Source organism: Synchytrium microbalum, assembly GCF_006535985.1.
Source record: "Synchytrium microbalum strain JEL517 chromosome Unknown SmJEL517_scf0002, whole genome shotgun sequence".
NCBI lineage: Eukaryota > Fungi > Chytridiomycota > Chytridiomycetes > Synchytriales > Synchytriaceae > Synchytrium > Synchytrium microbalum.
The window spans coordinates 185514-205981 of record NW_022158351.1 but is presented as its reverse complement, the minus strand read 5'-3'; the positions used below and the strand labels follow the sequence as shown (position 1 = coordinate 205981).

Below are 20468 nucleotides of genomic sequence, written 5' to 3'. Positions count from 1 at the left end.
TGAATCGAAACTTACATCGCCTCTTTAAACAACAGGAGCCAGTGGTTTTCATTGGACTGCTATGTGATCCTCTACTTGCAAGATTATATCGTGGACAGGAGCAGATAGCGAATACACTTGTTGTCATAGGGTACAGCATTAATCATTAGAAGAAATCTTTTTTTGCGTCAGCAACACTGACCCTTGCGCTCCCATATTCAGGAGGAAGGGAACCATCGTTCTGTTAACATCTAAACAAGACAAGGATGCTCCCTCGTTGGATGTCAAGGAGTTTCATATTCCTCAGCCAGTGCTGGGTGTGGATATGTTTCAGGTATTACCTTGTTGCCTGAGTTTAGTCGTACATACCTTTTTGGCCGTTCAAGATATAAGTAGATCTGACGTCTAGCATATGCTCTAGAACACACTGTTGCTGATTATTGAAGACGGACGATTCGCAAGAGTAGACTTGTATCGAAATGACAAAGGAGGTGAACCGCTACTAATTGCACAGTTTTCTGGTCCCCCCAAACTCACACGATTCTTGAACGCACAGAATGGCCTACTTTATTGATTCCCAAGTACTTCGCAGTATCTCGAGACCAGATCTTGGTTCAACGATCAGGCCAAGTCAAGGATGGAGTGTTTCCTGTTTGCCTGGTTTCTCAAGAAGGTCCAATACATGTATTCCGAGTTCCTGTAGCTGTGTAAGCTCGTCGATCGTTGGTATAAATCATGTCTCTTCTGCCTGCGTTCTGATGAAGTTTGTTCTGTAGTGACAGGGCATCTGGTCAGCGTGGGACTGGAGTAGCCTTACGTCGGGATATCAAGGTGGTCAAGAGCGACGTTGACTTTAAGGTGGACTGTACTGAGAAACAGAAACTCATTTCCCCCTACTTTTTCCCTCTACGTTGCCAGGACTCACTCGCTGAACTTGCAAGTCTTACTGAATTACAAGCCACTTTGGACGCTCAGAACAAGGTTTTTCAGAAGATCGTCCTGTCATCCCACTCCTCCGTCTCCGAGATTTTTTTACCTTCTCTCACAAACAGACTCTCAATGAAGCCATCACGACGATTGGACCGGCAGTGCAAATCCTCGAATCGCTCAATTTTCATCCCCGAATCAAGCTGGAGGCAAATATCACCCCTGCACCTGTTTTGACGACACGACGATCTACAGATCCGAATTCTGCATACATTCATGTCGCAGTTCGATGCAAGAGTAAAGAGCCATTGGATCTTAGTGGTTGTTGGAGTGGTATGAAGGCGTTTGATCGAAGTTTCTTTTGCTTTTGCAGGTCTTTTGAGCTTAATATTTTTCAATTTGCTAGTGATGGTACACGTGTCGAGCATTCTGGGATCAAATGATGGTATGACTCAACGATATGGGATTAGTAGTTTACCATGTGCTTTTCATTGGTGAGCTCAACAAGATGTTGGAGAGCGGATTGTTTCTCACAGAATTTGATACAAGGGAACGAGAAGTAGCACTATCATTTCGTTTCATCCCATTCCCTGTTCGAGTGACAGTATCGTTATGTTGGACGGCACCTCATGTTCTTGACGTTGAAGGTACCTTATCTGCGTAGTCTCGTGGACGCAAAAAAAAATGTTCATAAAGCAAGATCTGATCCGCGTTCTTGTAGGAGTCTCAACCATACACGACATATCATCTACCATTCTCGACATTCTTGATTTTACTCAACCATCAGTATCACCAGTCGGTGATTGGACTTGGACACGAAATGATTCAGATATACCATTGTTGGATCCACTCCAGCCATTCTCAATCAGTCGTGATGATTTCCATATGAGAGTGGAACGAATTGTCAAGGGCCGAGGAGAGACTCAAGCAATGGTATGTGTCCTTATGGCGTTGTTACTTGAGTCATTCAGGGCCATTAAAGGTCAGGTCTTAATCTTTTTTTTTGTCGTCCAATAGACGCCTGAAGCACCATCATTATCCAAAACGTATACACTCTTCTTGCAATCACGACTACATGCTGAGAATGAGAATGTGATGGAAGTGGATGTCGACGCTGGTCTTATGGATGCTCTTCGCAAGTTTCTGGCCAGCGTGCTGAATTCACATCATCTCAAGAGGTATAGCATCAGACACTTATATGATGGATTTTGTTTGTCTATTGTACCCTGTACCTACTGAACCAACTCGTTTCGTTTAGTACTCCTGGGGCATTGGAAGCTATAATACCTCATGCAGGATTTGCATACTTTTGTGTACCTACGTCTCATAGACCAGTGACGCTGACATTAACAGCTCGTAAGCAATTCTATAATTTCTTGGTTGTGGTTTTTTTTGCCTGATCCGTTGATTCACCCTTCTCACTTCACGAAATCTAGATCAAAGCGAGGAACCACGAGCACACATATCTCTAACAGTGACATCAGATTCAAATCAAAGCATTTATTCAGTTATGTGTGCTATATTTGTGAGACTCAAGTTTCTTGCAAAACAAGAAGGATTGGATTCTGCTGGCAGTACCAAGGATTTAGATGAAGTGATTGAGGCCACGCAACAGATATGGAATGAATTGACGGTCGAGAAACGACTAGTGTTTGATGAAACTTATCTCGTTTAGTTTCGTGTGAGGCTTTATATTTCTCACGATTGTACATCGCAACTGTAGGAAAGATCTCGTTTATAAATGAACAAATTTAATTGCATCACTTTTTTCTCTTTTTTTTGCTGTCCTTTCATCTTTGTTTCCTTTAAATTGATCGTGACTACACAAGTGTCAAGCATTCTGGATTCTGGCATCTATGGATAACGAGTTGGAATGAGCTGTGGCTTTCATTTTGGTTTAAACCACAACGGTTTAGATGCCTTAGGAAACGCGAAGGATCAGTCTCATGTAGTTAAATAACATTCCCGATCCGAATGGCAGTAGGCAGTACTACTATGTTGGAGGCAACCTCAAATTGCTGGCATTGAAGGTAGGATTTCAGAATCGTCTGTTAAGGGTAAAACAAAACCTGTGAACAAGATTATCTCAGATTCTATTTTGTTTTGTAGGAACATCAACCATGCAGGACACTCCCTCAACCATTCTAGATTTCCCTCAAGCGTCATTCACGCCAGTGATTCGACTTGCAACTCAAACTGATTTCTGATATACCCTAGTTGGATTCTCTTCAGTATCTTCAAACAGTTCTCATGGCTGATATGAAGAGCCAAGGAGAGGGTGAGGGGGAACGATATGTGTGGTTTTGTTGCAAACTGGCCCAGAGGCATTCGTGGAAAGCAGCGAAAGCCTTTTTGTGATGCAATAAAGGATAGACCAGGCAGCAGATATGGAAAGAATTCACAATTGCGCGACGACGATGAGCCGTATCTTGTCTAGGAACAATATTAGTCTCGTTCAAATTCAGACTTTTTTGTTTGTACATCGTAACTACAGGACAAGAAATCAAACCAGATGCACGCTAAATCATTCTTTGAGGGAAAAACGATCACTACTTTATTTCTCTCAGCTCTTTGATATGTCACAAGTCAACAACGTCTATACGAGACCTTCTTTTTATAATATTGCTTCTTTAGTAGTTGTTAAGCTACGTGTGCGTTTATTGCTGAGCACATTGTACTGCAGGTCTACCATCATCGTCTTCGTCCATAGCTCCATTGTATTGAGATCGTTGTTGGTGCATTGGATCGATATCGGATAACATGACTTCTTCTACTTCAGCACCGTTTGTTGGAGGTAGAGGATCTCGTGGAGGTAATACTTGTTCGAGGAGAGCTAGACGATCTTCTTCTACCCATCTATCTTTAGGGAATTGGATTTCGAATTTGACGTAGAGGTTTCCTTTATCGAATGGTCGTTTGAATCTATTGAATAAGACATGGTGGAGCGTGTGAGTTGAATGCTATGAAGATCGACATATGTTTCGGTTTTTTGGACTTTGATCATCCCAGTCCATCATCCCAGTCGACCAACTTTCATCATCATAAAAGAGTCAATCAAGACTTACGCTGGCATGCCTTCTCCATTGATTACTTTTACAGCACCAGGAGTAATGACTTCACCAGGTAAGATTGTCACCACCAGCATTCGATCGTCGAGATGTGTGATTGCGAATTGTCCTCCAGCCAGAGCAGTCAAGAGATCGATCTTTGCTTCAAAGAATAGGTCGTCTCCTTTACGTTTGAATTTGGGATGTTCCTTTTCTTCTATGACAATGATGATATCTCCTGGCACGACACCTGGGGCTTGGTCTCCTTCTCCACTAAAGGTGATTCTTTGGCCATCTTGCATACCCTTGTCGATAAATACTTCGAGAATCTACATTGAAAAAGATGACGGAGTTTAAAGCTTGGTAATTGATGTTGCGACAAATCAGGGCGAAATAAACGAGAGTTCTTGCCAAGAAAACATGAATCTGCGTACTCATAGCCTTATCGCTATAACGGCATATCCCACGATATGACGACATACTAATAAATCACATTCTAAACTTACCTTTCGGTCTTGAATGACTTTTTTCCCATTGCAACCTTTGCATCGATCCTTTTCTTTAATGATTTCACCTTCACCATTACATTCAGGGCATGTTTGTTGCATTTGTTGAATCATTGGCCCTATCTGCCTCATGACGATACGGACACCACGACCTTGACACGTGCCACAAGTCTTGGAAGCACCTTCTTTACCACCCTTTCCATCACATTTAGCACATAACACTTGCTTTTGGAGGGCCAGTTTCGAGGTTTTACCCTTATACAAATCTTCGAGGGATACTTTTAAGCTATGGGCCATATCTTTACCACGTCTGGGACCTGATGGACGACTAGATCGACCACCACCTCCACCCCCACCAAAGAGACCGCCACCGAATAGTTGGGAGAAGAGATCTTCGGGAGAGACACCACCACCCATTCCTCCATCGTTGGATAGGCCTTCTTCGCCGTATCTGTCGTATACTTCACGTTTGTTTGAGTCTGACAGGACTTCGAATGCATGATTTATTTCCTTGAATTTGTCTCCAGCATCGGGGTTCTGTGCAAATGAAAATATACATTGATTAGAATGATGATATGTAGAGATTTAGATCAATGAAGAGTGTCGACAACGGGTTGGTCTGCGATGATGATGAAGCAAATTGCTTTTTTTCTACAGCAATGTTTTGTTTTTGATGTTGCCAGTTTGGACAAAGAGTGATGATAGAACAGGCCATAATAATATGGTTGACCTGATTATATCATTCTCACCCAAGAAGGTGTTCATATCAGTGAAAAGGACTTGCCTTGTCGGGATGGAATTTGAGAGCCAATCTTCTATAAGCCTTCTTCAAATCAGCATCAGAAGCATCTGGCGATACCTCCAACACATCATAGAGCTTTGTATCTTTGGGCATTACTGTACTATTATATCAATATCTATAGCATGGATTGAGAACAAAAGTGCAAATGATGAGAAAGAGCAGTCAAACATGAAGCTTGCTGGATCGGCCTAATCTTACGTTATAAAGCCAAATAGAATTAGCAAGTGCAATCAATAGACTTATTGGGGTCTATAGGCTGTCTCTTGATTCTACTATAGCCCGCCTATGTCTCGTCGTCGTTCTCTCAAATTACGTGGAACGTTTGCGAAGACCACCGAACACTCGTAACTGGATGAAAATTTGCATTAAGAAGAGGTCGGCGAGGAAGGTGTTAGACTGTGCTGAACGCGTGAAATCGCTCTATGTAAGCTTCCCTCTTGTCGCCTCCTCTCTTCTCTCGAAAGCCGGGTTCATTGTCTGTCTCTAGATCAAGCCCAAAAGAATACAAGGATTATAGATGCGTGTCTAATACGATTGAACATGAGTAGATCTCGCTTTGGTTAGCTCCTGTTCAGTGGATTTTTTGTTGTTGCAACATCGTTTTTGCAAAACATCCAGCTTGCGCTTTTTTGGAATGCCTCTGAGACGACACACACACGTGTCGAATTGGCTTGCTCTGAGTGCCTTCAACAAGCACAAAGTTTGTAGAGCATGGGTCATTTGCAACTCAGCAAACGGTACCAACGAAATTCGTTTGGGATGGAACCAAGGCAAACATCAACGTGAGGACTTCAGGGCCACCACATTGAGAGTCACTCACCATGACTTTATATATTTCAACATGTTGGTATTGGCAGTATTGTCCCTCCCACATCTAACGCTAAATACAAAGACACTGTTATACTGAAAACTCGGTGTATTGCTGTCAACTCTGGCTATGTAACTGAAACTATACTGACAGATCTACATTTCATTGTCGTGTCTCACTTGTCTAGTCCTTCATCTGCGAGAATGTGGTCGATGGCTAGAATTTCAAATTAGATACTTTGGCACTGTGCTTTGTATGACTTGTGCTTCAACGAACTTACTTTTCTTGACACGAGCTACAGCCCCAATTACAGCCGCACGTTCTTCGGGCGTAGGTTTGGATCGTATGCGAGTCGAAATGTTTTCAAGATCATTGAGATACGCCTCTTCTCGTCGATGCTGATCCAAAAGCAGGATTCTCACACGTTCAGCTCTCTCATAGTCCAACAGTCCCTTCTTGATTTGCGGCACTTCATCCACCACCTTAGGTGTTCGAGGCCTCCCCAATGCAGCAATCCTTGGAGAAACTGGAGCAAAAGTCTTTTTGACGGTAGGTGTACTTGCTTGTGGTGTCTTGGGTCGTGGTTTCAAGACTCGCTTTGGAGGTCGGTATCCAGAAGGAGGGATATACGTAGAGGTGGGTACCTCGTGATTAATGTCTGGTGCAAATTCTGAACGGTTGATGTCAGGAGGAGCTGAAGAGTGCAATTCAGTGAATACTTCTCAGAGCCTATAAAGATGTTTTTGAGATTTTCCTTACCAAGTAAACGTTGCCGCCTCCGTCGGCCATCCTCTGCCGCAGAAAGAGTCAGCCGAGGGATACACTTCTGAGTTGGAGCATCAGGTTTGTACTCATTTACCAAATCAGCAGCAACGTGAGATGAACCACAAGCACACCCACGTCCGATATTTCCATGCAAGGTTGAACTTGTCGAATTTGAAGGAGCTGTTGATGGTCTGCTTGACTTGGTCTTGCCCTTCCTTGTCGGTATGGGTACTGCGAGTATTGAAGTAGCCGGTATTGGATTTGCACGGAACTGTGACCGTATCAGCTCAGCTTCTTGAGCTGCTCGATCAATTATATCTCGTTGTAATCGTGACTCGGCGATCCCCATTGTTCTGGTTCTAGATGAGCTCATGGAATGGTGGGATGGTACAGGATTCACAGGAAGAGCATTGTAGATTTCATCGCTACTCGTAGAGGGCCTCGACAAACGTTGATCATCGTAAGTTTCATCATGCGGTTGTGTTCTCGTAATCGGCCTTGGTAGAGCTGGTGGATTTGTTCGATTAGACAATTCTTGTCTCCATTGGTCTCGTTCAGCCTGAAAGATGACCAAAAAATGTCAAAATTCTTAGGACAACACGTAAATTTTCAAATTTTGCGATACCTTGAGGCCTTCATCTATGAAGCTAGTCCTCTCTTCGGCACCGATCATCCTAGTTATATCTCTGAAAATATTGGAGCTGACATCGGGATCTTCAAGCACACATTCGTGATCCACAACAAGTCTCAAACGACCCATGATTTCGTCCATTTGTCCAATTTGTCTGGTAGTTGTAGAAGGTCGAGCAAGAGAAGGTCCCGACGATGATGATGAATTTGAATTTGATGCCGTCCATGTTGAATCAGATTGATAGAAACGAGCGTGAATAGAACGAGCCCGTGTATCAAGGTGGCTTTTCAGTTGAGACTCTAATAGGAGCCTTTGGCTTCGAATCAATTGTAGCTTGCTTTGCTCCACGGAATTTGCGAAGGGATTTGACTCTGATGATTCTGACTCCAAACTTGTAATAATTGACGCGATTTCGTCGTCTAAGGAACTCATTCCGACGTAATCTTGGGCGTGTTTTCTCCTCGTCGACCCTCGCGAACTTTTATTTGCTGCAGCGTGATTTTTTCAACACTCAGTCAGTAGCTTTTGACATTTAAGGTTATCACGTTCTTTGCATATAAATAGCTTTATATCTGCATTAGATACTGTAAGAATCTGCTTTTTATACTACTACGGAAGGAAGCATTGCACTTGCAAACACGTAAATGCCAAAGCAATTTTGTAGAATGAACAATATTAATAAAATACATTCACTAACAAGCTACTACAAAAAATAGGAGGCATACATTTTATATAGAGTACAAAAATCACCAGGATATCGAGTCGTTTTGTACAAGTCATGACATCAAACCAACAAGCGACATCAAATGGTTGGGTCACTGAACAGCAACAACCTGCAAATGCCTCAAATGCATCCTCTGGATGGTCTACAAATGCTGCCACCAAGCCACCATCTTCTGTTCCATACGGCCAACCTTCCACTCGACCTGCAAGCTCAAACTTCAACCGCTCAACAAGCTCGGCCAATAGTAATGATTCCTGGCCACAGCAACGCAGCGGCAGCCACGATGATAATCGTAGTGGTGGTAGCAGCAACTTGACTCGCTCCTCAAACGACCCACAGAAAACCGGTTGGTATCCTGTACACACGCCAAGCAATCCAAGTAACTACAACGACAGGAACCAAGACCAGCGCCATGGATGGGACAAAAGTCATGATAGTAGCTCTGGACGATCATCATATAATGGTAACACCAACAAAAGTTTCAACAACAATACCTCACGACCATTCGATAACGCCAATCTAGGTGATCGACGAGTACCAAATAGAACTACCGGCAACAATAAAAGGTCTACACCACCGCCACGAGACAGCAACTGGAACCCATCAGCCCAGAGTCAACAAATACGAGACAACAATGGATGGTCCGATGGAAACACCAGTGCAGGATGGGTGACTGACACGTCAGACGCCAACAATAGCAACCAGACGTCATGGGGTTCCACTACGATTGGATATGAGACACCTCAACAATCGACCTCATCTTCATCATGGGGAGAACCTCCCGCTTCCCAACAATCCACCTCGTCTTCGTCATGGGGAGAACCTCCTGCTTCACAACCTACTGAGCAAGAAGTGAATCCTTGGGACAGGTATGTATACCTTGGTCTGGATTTCAGATTTGTAAATATCACTGACTTATGACTCATCAATTTCAGTCATTCCACCTCGATGACTGACTGGGCAGCGCAGAGTAAAAAGTGGGAAGATGAAAGGGAGAAGAAGCTAAGGAGCTTGGTAGGTTGCGATTTTCCCCCATCGCTTCATCAGTCCTAATGATCACATACGTTTGTTTAGCGACCAAAATTCGAATTTGCTGAACGTGATGCACGTGCTGAAGCAAAGATATTTGGAGATTCTCAAACCAGTGGAAACCGATTTAACGATTTGGACGTACCTGTTGAAGTTATTGGTGTCAATATCCCTGGACCTATTGCAACTGTAAGTTGCAAAACCTCGTTTGTCAAAGAGGAGGATCAGCATAAGAGGAACAAAGACCAGCAACCTTTCGCAAAAGTCGCCATGGCATCAAATCCTACTGAAGCTGCTGTTCATATATATTCCCGATTCTAGTTTCAAACAGCCAATCTCTTTTGGCTCTTGCAAGAGAATGTCACTCTTTGCAAATATGAAATTCCTACCCCCGTCCAGAAGCATGCTATCCCAATTATCATGAATGGACGAGACTTGACCGCTTCTGCTCAAACGGGATCTGGTAAGACTGCGGCATTCCTCATTCCAATCTTGGATGTGGTATTGCGTGGAGGTCCTTGTGATGTCGTGCCTATCATCCAGGCAAGCATGGTCGTATTCAATGTATCGCATTTTTTAAGAGATTCTCACCAATGCGCTATTGACTTGTAGGATGATAAGTTGCAACTCGTTCATCCGTTGATTCTCATTTTGGAGCCAACTAGAGGTATTTTATTTTCACTGCTGATTCTTCTATCTCTCCCTTCATTCCTGAATGTTCAGGTATCTTGACTGAAATATTTCCTAAACCCCAATTATTTAACCTCTCAGAACTCGCACAGCAAGTATATTTGGAGCTCAAGAAGTTTTCTTATCGTTCTTGGATTCGTTCAAGGATTGTGTATGGAGGTACTCCACTTGATGAACAAGTCCGACGACTGCAAGGTCTTGGAGTTGACTTGCTCATCGCCACACCTGGTCGTCTTCAAGACCTCATTGATCGTGGCATCATCTCTATGAAGAAGTTGCGCTGTCTTGTTCTGGACGAAGCAGATCGTATGCTAGATATGGGCTTTTTGCCAGCCATTCGCGCTCTCACATCAACAGGTATGAGTGTCGAAGAGTGTGTTACAATGAAATGTTACGGACATTGAAAATTTTAGACCAATCATACTATGTATCGATTTGTATGAACCCCTCACTTTTCGCTAGATATGCCTACACCTTCTGAAGGACGTCAGACAGTCTTGCTATCTGCTACGTTTCCTCCACGGGTTGAGCAACTCGTTCGAGAGTTCCAAGCTGATGATCCAATTCGCTTGAAGGTTGGAGTCGTTGGCCATCTCGCGTCAACTGTATCTCAATCTGTGAGTGCCATATTTTGAACTTCCACAAACGAAAACCATTCTTCTGGTTCAATGCAGGCCATTCAGTAATTAAAGTATCTCTAAACCTTGTTAGATGATCAAAACATCCAAAAACGAAAAGGATAGAACACTTTTACGAATACTTGACCAAAGTCCTCCTTCTCCCACTCAATCAACTTTGATATTCGTTGACTCCAAACACAAGGCTGATGAATTGACAGTCTTTTTGCAACGACACTTGCCCTTGACTACTTCGATAGTATGTATGAGAGGTGGAATGGATCAATGGCAACGTGAATCTGCCTTGTCAAAATTCAAAAGTCGTGAAGCCTCTGTTTTGATTGCAACGGTATGTAAATGCTAACCTATTGATTGTTGGAACAGTTACGAAAAGTACCAAGTAGATGTGAAAAAGCACTTATTCAAAACACACATCTATATTAGGCTGTAGCATCACGAGGTTTGGATATTCCAAGTGTTGAGCACGTCGTCAACTATGACTTGCCACAAGATGCTGATGATTATGTTCATCGATGTGGTCGTACGGGTCGCGCTGGCAACAGTGGCAGAGCAACAACTCTGTTCACTTTTGGTCGAGACGAAGTGTCTCTCGCTGCACTCATCCGCAAAGGCACCATCTCGATGGCACAAATTCGAGAATGGTTGGGAGGGGATGTCGCAATCTCGATTCAACATGAGATTGACAATCCACGTCCGCCACCTGTATACCCGAAAAAGGGTGCATCTTTCTTTGTTTGATTTTTGTATGAATAAAACTGTGTAAAAAGTTGTATAGCAAAATATAGATCTCAAAACTCTGAATCCAAGGTCGACGATGCTGCAGCGACGTGGTATAGAATCTGATCGCGCGTCGATCCACCTTGAGCCTCCCTGTGACTGCTATCGTTCGCATCGCTTTCATTGCTGACACGCCAGCAACTTGACCATGTAGTTGGTGATGGTGTTTCATTTCATGAGCTAGCTATATACAACTTCAAGTACAAACAGGCTAAAACAGGATACACTTTCCATTCGACTTCATCCCTCCATACTGACAGCTTGATCCATTTTGGTTGCTGCACCTTGCTTCAATGCTGCAACACCGCCCTTTTCAATGTGGCCATCTATTAATAAGAGTAAACTACTCTTATTACGAGCATAGAGGCTCGCCTTGACTTGAAAAAGGCCTTAATCACATTTTTATGGTAAAACGCAACTTACATGCTTGCTGTTCAATCGCGTTCCATCGAGCAGCTTCTTGTTTGAGCAAAGTGGCAAGCTCGGCATCTTGCTCTTTGTCAGTATGGGTGAGCCCCAATTCTTTCAAGATGTCATGAGGTTTGATGTCGTGTTCATGAGCAACAGCCAAAACATAGCGAGTGAATGCTCCCAAAGCCTTGTCTCCAGAAGAGTTCATGGGCAATGCTGGCTCAGCGGATGGTTGGCGAAGTGCAGATTCAAAAACGAGTTTCACGACGGAATCCTGGGGGAGAAGAGCAAGATTTTCAGCAACGAATCAGTTGATCGTTGACCAAACAAAAAAAATTGTTTACCTTCAAGACGCCCAAGAATTGACGATTGACCGTAGTGAGAGGTGTAGCAGCACGAGCCTTTTCAGGAGTAAGAATCTTGTGTTGATTCATGAACTCTTTTCGAATTTCAGCCAAGTTCGGGAAGGGCTAAGTAATTGAAGCGGATGAGCCCATGGTTTGCCAGCTACAACTCAACGACGACCGCAATATTATTATATAACTAGGAACGTGCCTCATTTTCGAATTCATGTAAAGCAAGGGCAGAGGCTTCACGCATCTTTTCAGCAGCCTTTTCGATCAATAGAGCGATACCCTTGGAGACATCACTGCCCATTGCAGACATGTCTTGACCTTCTTGAGCGAGTTTCTCAGCCAAATCTATCAAAACAAAGCGATTAAGTGACGTGAAGCCTTCGGTCAGGTATCAACCCTTCACATACCTGCAGGATCAGCTGCGACTCCCTTGTGGACCTTTTGAAGGATTTCAGTAGTGGGTACTCCATGTTGCTGAGCTACTGCGGCAGCATATGCAGAGAGTGCTATAGACCGAACGGCGCTAAACCACCTCTCGTGCAGTGAGTCACATATCTCACACCAGTTTCCTCATACCTTGAGCTGCAGTAGATCCAGCGCCGCCTTCCAATGTAGATCCATAAGTACGAGACTCTTCTGCTTGAAGGTTGGCCATTGTCGCTTTCAACATTCCAAGGGTGATCTCTTCAGCTCGAGATGCTGGAAGACCCTCGCTGTGAACAGGTAGCGAACCAGATGGAGTGGGCTTAGTACCGTGAATTGGAGTTTCGACAGTCATCTATTGTACAGTTGGAGTAGATTCAGAATTGATAAGACATATAAGACATGTTGTTTGATTTCGAATTCAATGTCAGCTGTGTCTTGATAATTACCTTTGTCGTTTTGCTTTCCGTATAGAATTGTACTGATTTGATAAGTGATTTTGGGCTTGAAAGTGTTCTTGTTTTCGGTTTATCCAAGTGCTTGAGAGTATTTGAAAGCTTTGTGGTTGTTTGGTTGAAGGACAGAGGGAGTAAGTCAACAGAGTCACACACAGATACACAGACATGACAAGAGAAACCAGAGGCAAATGAAGAATATTATCAACATTATCACGTAGATACAATGTAGCTATTGCTGAGTGAATGCAACTTTACATGGGTCTAAATTTACACATGAGCTTCATCATATTTATCACTGCTTTCTTAACACCACTATCAGGACACCAGGTCATATTCGTCATTCGTCACTATGTTCAACCGTATTGAAGAATCCTGGTGGTTTAAGACTCAATATAATCGTTCCATCGCAGGTATGTCTGAGTATCAGATTTGCAGCTCTATTGACATCTGGTCTTGCTGCTCGTGCAGTAAGGTACCCACACTTGATAGCATACTGTTCACAAATGTCCCACACACTCCATTTGTAATCTTGATCAGATTCTGGAGGTGGTGGAAGGTTCAAAATCTTTTCCAGTGATACTCGTTCTGCTAAATACTGAAGAGCAGAGTACGGCTCTTGTACTTGAGCAATTTTATACATTCCTGACAAGATCTACAAAGGGCAAACCTTGGTCAGGCTTGCTATCGAATGAATGAGTCTGAAACCGCCCTCCTTTCCTGCAGTGATTTGGGCAATAAAGACGGGAAAACCAGACCAGGACAATCACACAACTTTACAGTCTGTGCGATGAAGATTGTCTGGAAGTGTTTTGTATGGCCTGGAGTCCGACTCACTGATACGACTTTCTTGCCGAGCATAGCGTTGAGTAGACTCGATTTTCCAACATTTGGATGTCCAATCAATCCAATCGTCAGCTCGCTGGACCTTTCTTGATGTTGGGGAAGTGGAGGCAAATGTTCTACATATCCAAAAGTCCATCGGATATTGTCACCAAGGTGCTGTCTCGTCATTAGAAACTTCTGATAGAAAACTGCATACCTTGATCAGACGCATCCGTATCCGACTCCTCAACTTGCTCGCTGACATCTTCTTCTACCTCAGATTCGTCTGCGGATTCGAATCTCTGCCGTCTACGGCTTCTACCAAGGAATGTATCTTCACTCAATTCACCTTCTCGCCGGGCTTCCTTCAGTTTGTCCATGGCTTCCTGCTTGACCAGCCTTTCATCAGCTTCAGCAATCAGAGCCTCCCAATCAATTGGAGCAAGCCCTGGTTTGTTGAGCTGGGAATCTCGACAGGCCCGAAGAATGTCACCAACACCTTGAGCGCGCGGGGACCTCTTCGATATCGTACCTGATTGGAAAGCACTGTAAGAGCAAGTAAAACTATGAAAAGAAGTATAAACCTACGTGATGGCTCTCGTCTTTTGTAACAAGCGAATGTGACGACATCAATTTCAGGATATAGTCCTTTGAAGTACAGAGTCCAAGCTTCGATAGTCTTAAAATCTACCAAATCAGTCTATAAATGGAGAGCCAAATCAGTCCATGTTCTTCGTGCGGTGTGAATTCCTGGTTTCGTTACCTTATTAAGCACTAGTATCATCTTCTTGCCAAGTTCTGAGATCCATTTATATAGAGGGGGAGAGAATTGAAGCACTGGATGTCGCGAGTCGACCAAACATAGTATGATATCTCTAGAAGGCAAATCGAACATCAGACAAAGTATACTATAAGAGTCTTCACGCCACTTACGATATTTCGATTGTCCTCCACAGCTGGCGCCAAACTTCGAGATTCTGTTCATACCAGCTCAATTGGTCTCCCGGATACTCGTCATGCAATCGATTCAACCAGCTCTTGAAGTATTCCGTTTCTCTTTCTTCCAAATCAGCTTTGCTTTCATCAAATGTCCACGTCGGCCGTTTGGCTATGTCTGGAGCTGATCTTCCAGGCGGATACAGTTTCTCTGGTCCGACTTCGAGAGCAGTCTTTGGGAGACGAATAATTGGTTTGCGAGAGTCTCGCCTTCTGTCTTCAATGACAGCAGGTGGAATCTTGCTAAATACAGAGACCAGATCTCGAGATTTCTTTGTAGACGGAGTAGCTGGATCTACTGATTTCTCTATACAAAGAAAGACCGAATGTGTTAGAGACACGACTTGTTCAAAACCACACGATCTGATGTTCCAGATGGTCGCGAGACTCAATACCTTCCAGCAGTTCGTCAGATGATCTCGATTTAGCGGCTGAAACTCCTTCATGTTTATGATGTCCGTGCTTCTTGACATCAGTACAACTTTCATCGTCACCATCGTTGTTTTGTTCTCTCTTTCTAGCACGTTTCTCCTGCAATTGTTTCCTCTTAGCCGCGGTGCTGAACGCCTTGGGCATTGTCTAAGATTGCATCAATACTTCTCTAGAGATTGAATCAATACTTCTCTAATATTTCCGACTTTGCCTGAAACAAGTCGATTTCACGATCAGAGAAAAGCTCGCGATTCACATTGGAGAAGGGACACTATGGAGTCTACCACTGTAAGATTTGCATGATTTTTAGCACTGGAACGTTGTTCTGATCTTCATCTCTCTTAGTGTGATCACGTCGCAATTTCAGTAGTAGATGTGAGGACTTTGATTCTACTATTACGTTCACCTGAACCTGGAATATGTGTGAACTCTGCCGATGCTATAACCAAATACGCTGAAAAATGTGAATTGTTGCTTTGAGATCTCGTCTGATGGCGGAATGCGTTCTCACTGTCACTTTCTCCATTTAGCACTTAAGCAACGCATTCAATTGTTGAATTTGGGCATCGTTTTGCCTTTATTGGACTTGACTAAATCCAAAGACGCGTCGACGAGGAGATCAGCTGCTGCGTGTTTAGCTGCTTCGTTTGAAAATGTGGACATGCACCAAGATATGAGGAAGCACGATCTAATCGTCGCCTTGATCTCTCTATTGACGGGAGAAGCACCTGAAGTACAAGAGGAAGCTGCTTTTGCTTTGGCCAACCTAGCCAGAGATTGTAAGTCCCAAGTTGATGGGATTCGGTGACATGTCAGCTAATCGTTTTGCGTCATAGTCTCAAACAAGACCGAAATCAGGACTGAAGGAGGCATCAAGGCTTTGATAAAACTACTTGACTCGCCGGATCCTGATTGTAGAAAGAATGGAGCGCACGCCCTATCAGCTGTGCTAGACGACTGTAAGCCCAACAGAGCGAGTTAAAATATGGTCGATCAAATGGCTCACATACTTCACAAATAGTCACCAACCGTCACGAATTAAGAAGTGCTGGTGGTGTACAGCCTCTATTAGATTTGGTGAATGCCGAATATTTGGAAATTCAGGAGAATGCTCTGCTTTGCCTGATTAGATGCACTGAAGACTGTACGTACTGTACCTCTGTCATGGCTCACGTCCACATCGCTCATCATTTCGGTCACTAGTTGCTACACGTGTTGACATCAGAAAGATTGGTGGAATAAAACGATTCATTGAAGCTTTGGGACACGATTCACCAGGATTACATTACCTGACACTACTGTGCCTATCAAACTGCCTAGAAGATGGTATAGAAACGCTGTTCGATCTCATGGTTTATTGCTATAACACCTTTCGTTTAGGTGAAATGGCACTTCAATTCATTGAAAACGGAGGCATACAAGCCGTAGCAAAGTCATTAACCACAGAAGACGCCAAAACGAAACGACATGCTGCCATTGTCGTTTCAAGGATAGCTCGCAATGGTACGGAATAATTGGCACGCAGTCATTCAAAGTCTCACCATTTCTGAATCCTTATAGAAAAGGCAAACGCTTTGATGAAGGACGCTGGTATACTACAAGCTCTGACTGCCAATGTGACATTGACAGATCCACAAACTGTTGCTGGGGCTGCTCTAGCCATCGCAACTTTGGCCAAGTCAGGTATGGCATTCTAAAACCTCGAATTCGGGGGGTTTGCGATACTCAAGCACTACTACCAACTTCAAATTCAGACCTGAATCGTTCCGAATTCCTTCGTTTGGGAGCTGTAGAGAATCTCTTTGCTAAATTGGCTCATGAGGATCGTGAAGTGATTCGAAATGCAGAGTGGGCTTTAGCAGGCTTAGCTCTAAATGGTGAATCCTCTCGCAAACCAGATTCATCTAAAACGCTGTGGGTCTGACACTTGAAATTTGTCGTTTAGCAAAAGTACGAACCAAAGTACGAACAATGGATGTACCAACTCGGATCATTGCACTGTTGCAGCAGTACCACGATGATGCAGCTATACTTGCTGGTGGCTGTGAATTCATTGCCAATATGGCTGAAGATTGTACGTCATGTTTCTCTGCGTATTGAAAAGCCATTATCTATATACCGAGACTTCCTTTTACACAGCTGATCTACGAGCCACAATAATCAAACAAGGAGCAGTGCCAATCCTCGTCAACGTTTTGAGTTCCAGTGACGTGAAAGCTGTTGCAAGTGCAGCATTAGCGTTGTCTCGTCTTGCTCTGGATGGTAAGCGCTTTGTTTGTAGTAGCGAAAAAGAGTCATGCCACAAGTCACCTAACAAGAAATTTTTTAGCGGAAGGAAGAACTTCACTGGATGAGAATAAAGCTATTCCGAAATTGACGGAACTACTGTCGTCTCCTGACTTACAAGTGGTCAGAAATGCTTCCTACGCAGTTGCAGCTGCCTGTCAATTAGGTACGCCATTGCTCAATGGCTAGCATCTACATTTCCTGCTATTCCTCACGTTTCCTTACGTCTAGATGTCAACGCTCACACAGCATGTAAATCAGGAGCTGTGAATACTCTAGTGACACTCTCAAGAACATCTAGCAAAAGTGCTGCAAGCTTTGCAACTGATGCTCTAAGCAAATTGCTTGATTATCGTAAGCATTGTCGAGTCTCGACGAGTATTTTTGGCCTTCCCTTCTTGAACTGATGTTATTCTTGTAGATCTTCCCGTCAAATATTGGCTTAGAAGCCGCCTAGACCTCACCGACACCATTCAAAACGGCTTTTATGATATCGGACCCGCAGCAGCAACCGATTCCTGCTTCCCTTCATTACAAGACTTGCAAGCAATGCCAGTAAACCAAAAACGTGAAGTACTCGTAGTAGACTTCACGAATGACACCGTTTTAAACACTCTCGTAATGAAAATCACATCCGATGGTTTCTACGAATCAACTACGTCCCGAGCAGATCAAATCAAAAAGATTGCCGATACAGTTGTGGAAACAATGGGAGGAACTGGTGAACAGCCCTTCCAATTCAGGATTGCTGAACTAAAACTAAACCTAGCGTCCAATGTCATTCCATTGGGCAAAATTGACAGAGGAGGTCTTTATCATCGAAGTTTGCTATTCAAGGTGCTTGCTGATAAAGTAGGAGTCAAAGCAATGCTTGTCCGTGGTGATTTCAACCGTTTCTGGAATGTGGTTGATCTGAATGGAGTTACGACCAAACCCGTTGTTGTTGTGGCTGCTCCAGTTCTTGAAACTACCACTCAAGCATCACGAAAACCTAGTAGTTCTCCTGTCTCCAACCATGAGGCCCACAAAGAAGAACCTGTTAGTATAAGCTTGACTCCCGAAAAGGAACAGCTAGTATCAGTAGACGTTCTCACCAGTCCAGGCTCGATCACTGCATACAGTAGACCAAATGTACAGTAATGACTTTGGTTTTATATAAAAAGCACCTTTTAGTTACACAAATCTGTTTGGATTTCCGTTTTACTACGACATGTCCAAATTCGCAGCCCAACTGTTTTCCAAATCCGCCCATCAGTTGATTTCCTCTTTCACTGCTTTCTTGATAGAAGCTGGACTTCGACCAGAATATGCAGCCCATTGAGATTCCTCATTGTTCACCACTAGTACATCCCAGTCGCAATTACAATCTGTTAAAATATTCTTTAAGCACGTCATTAGCCTTTTTACGAGCACCTGCATATTTTAAAAAGCTTCCACCCCTGAATAAACGAGAATCTATATGCAATTGTCCTTTGATCGTCCTCGTCATAGAAATTCCAGACGACAGACCTTCCTATCATTATGAGCCATGACTTCAGCTGCAGCCAAGAGACGGTCTCCAGAGACCCACCTCCAAGTGGCACACTTCAATTTCACAAGTGAAGTGTTCTCCATAAGTATAAAATAATCTGTGAGGGACAGCCAGGTCACTGACACTTCAGTAAGATTGAGACAATAATTACTTAGGAACCTGAACGAGTGAGGAGCAGCTGCGATGCCATATGGCCGAGATGCACCAACATGCACAAGATTCAACTGGCGCATGCGGGTTTGAATCCAGTGTCTCAATCCATGCAAGTGGGAGTTGCTGACACCATATTGATATACTGATATAGGATGGAGTTTGGGCATATCTGTAGCAAACCCTTCGAGTAGGGGTACGCCATTATTGTTGGGACCATTTGACATTCATTATTGTTGGTAACGTCTGACTTTACTTCAAATGGCACCAGATCGAGATTTGGTCAAAATCGAATACGAATAATATTGATCTGGGTTATGTACGTTGTATCTATAGCGAAGCTGCTCAATATGATAGAGTCGGCCAGTTTTAGAGGAATGACCTCATTATCATCGCAACCAATGTAGTGCAAACAGAGACCCTTCAAGTTGTTGAACCTGGATATCCAGCTCAGACCAGTGCCTTCATGTAGCATAAACTTTGCAATCCTAATTTTGACGAGTCCGTTTTCTGATCCTTGTATTAGACCGGCAAAGACGTCTCTCGGAATATACGTATAGCTTGAAAGTGTGATTTCGCGCTTTTCAAGGGTAGTATAGATGGACTCGGTGCTAAAGAAGAAAGCCAATTTGCGATACTACGTGAATTAAGTATGAAATCTATAAAGTCCCAGCTCCATCGTTGGTCAGCACGCTTCAAAGTCAAGCTTCAATGAGTGGATGCTTCCTAACAAATTATAGACCGTCTACGGTATGATACATGTGCTGAGCCAATAGGGTTTACACCAATAGTCACATGATGCTTGCGAATCGACATCCCGAATGATTCGCAACGCGACACAATAATCGATAATAAACTTGTGCCAGATAAAGTGAAGGTGTATGAGCGCAATGTTAAACTAGATGAACGTTCAAGATCACTGAGTAGACCAGCTAGTAGTAGTCCATCGACGATAGGCGAGACCGAAAAGAGGAGGATAAATGACAGGTACAATGTCATCCAATGCTCCCATGGATATGTGGATGACAGATTATCCATGTTGGAGTGATTTTGACATGGATTTGTTTGAGTAACAAGGTGATTGAGTGATTCATATCCAAAACAGTAAGGATGGAAATCAAGAAGCAAGCTCTTTCCTATAGCTAGTCAATCATTTGCGAGGTTTGGTTTCCAAATAGACGGAGATTATTCTGCAGGTATGCAGTGGCGCGATTCAAAGCATCAGAAGCTTAATAACTTGATGCCGATCATGTTTGAATTGTTTGATATCAATTTGTGCC

General features: G+C 43.4%; 7 protein-coding genes across 7 annotated transcripts; 2 read left to right on the top strand and 5 right to left on the bottom strand.

Moving 5' to 3' along the window:
* Positions 1 to 3563: 3563 nt before the first annotated feature.
* SmJEL517_g00472 (uncharacterized protein) lies at positions 3564 to 5354 on the bottom strand (the record flags this gene model as incomplete). The annotated part of the gene is made up of 4 exons (XM_031166401.1): positions 3564 to 3828; positions 3972 to 4282; positions 4460 to 4996; positions 5319 to 5354. The coding sequence occupies 4 exons, from the start codon at positions 5352 to 5354 to the stop codon at positions 3564 to 3566; spliced, it is 1149 nt and encodes a 382-aa protein (XP_031027496.1).
* Positions 5355 to 6244: 890 nt separating this feature from the next.
* Positions 6245 to 7606, bottom strand: SmJEL517_g00471 (uncharacterized protein; the record flags this gene model as incomplete). Its single annotated transcript, XM_031166400.1, has 4 exons — positions 6245 to 6285; positions 6350 to 6763; positions 6829 to 7393; positions 7460 to 7606. The coding sequence occupies 4 exons, from the start codon at positions 7604 to 7606 to the stop codon at positions 6245 to 6247; spliced, it is 1167 nt and encodes a 388-aa protein (XP_031027499.1).
* A 637-nt stretch (positions 7607 to 8243) lies between these two features.
* Positions 8244 to 11284, top strand: SmJEL517_g00470 (uncharacterized protein; the record flags this gene model as incomplete). The annotated part of the gene is made up of 9 exons (XM_031166399.1): positions 8244 to 9058; positions 9125 to 9203; positions 9264 to 9407; positions 9540 to 9782; positions 9831 to 9885; positions 9990 to 10265; positions 10371 to 10525; positions 10620 to 10874; positions 10970 to 11284. The coding sequence occupies 9 exons, from the start codon at positions 8244 to 8246 to the stop codon at positions 11282 to 11284; spliced, it is 2337 nt and encodes a 778-aa protein (XP_031027498.1).
* A 279-nt stretch (positions 11285 to 11563) lies between these two features.
* SmJEL517_g00469 (uncharacterized protein) lies at positions 11564 to 12168 on the bottom strand (the record flags this gene model as incomplete). Its single annotated transcript, XM_031166398.1, has 3 exons — positions 11564 to 11649; positions 11747 to 12008; positions 12079 to 12168. 3 exons carry the CDS (start codon positions 12166 to 12168, stop codon positions 11564 to 11566), a joined length of 438 nt encoding a protein of 145 aa, XP_031027324.1.
* A 109-nt stretch (positions 12169 to 12277) lies between these two features.
* SmJEL517_g00468 (uncharacterized protein) lies at positions 12278 to 12868 on the bottom strand (the record flags this gene model as incomplete). The annotated part of the gene is made up of 3 exons (XM_031166397.1): positions 12278 to 12435; positions 12498 to 12596; positions 12667 to 12868. The coding sequence occupies 3 exons, from the start codon at positions 12866 to 12868 to the stop codon at positions 12278 to 12280; spliced, it is 459 nt and encodes a 152-aa protein (XP_031027325.1).
* A 440-nt stretch (positions 12869 to 13308) lies between these two features.
* SmJEL517_g00467 (uncharacterized protein) lies at positions 13309 to 15365 on the bottom strand (the record flags this gene model as incomplete). The annotated part of the gene is made up of 7 exons (XM_031166396.1): positions 13309 to 13623; positions 13806 to 13930; positions 14011 to 14325; positions 14382 to 14493; positions 14557 to 14668; positions 14727 to 15096; positions 15185 to 15365. 7 exons carry the CDS (start codon positions 15363 to 15365, stop codon positions 13309 to 13311), a joined length of 1530 nt encoding a protein of 509 aa, XP_031027322.1.
* A 129-nt stretch (positions 15366 to 15494) lies between these two features.
* Positions 15495 to 18647, top strand: SmJEL517_g00466 (uncharacterized protein; the record flags this gene model as incomplete). Its single annotated transcript, XM_031166395.1, has 14 exons — positions 15495 to 15509; positions 15567 to 15684; positions 15752 to 16000; positions 16058 to 16180; positions 16243 to 16365; positions 16425 to 16547; positions 16602 to 16724; positions 16782 to 16904; positions 16976 to 17098; positions 17167 to 17295; positions 17361 to 17483; positions 17551 to 17673; positions 17739 to 17861; positions 17929 to 18647. The coding sequence occupies 14 exons, from the start codon at positions 15495 to 15497 to the stop codon at positions 18645 to 18647; spliced, it is 2337 nt and encodes a 778-aa protein (XP_031027323.1).
* Between the last annotated feature and the right edge of the window lie 1821 nt (positions 18648 to 20468).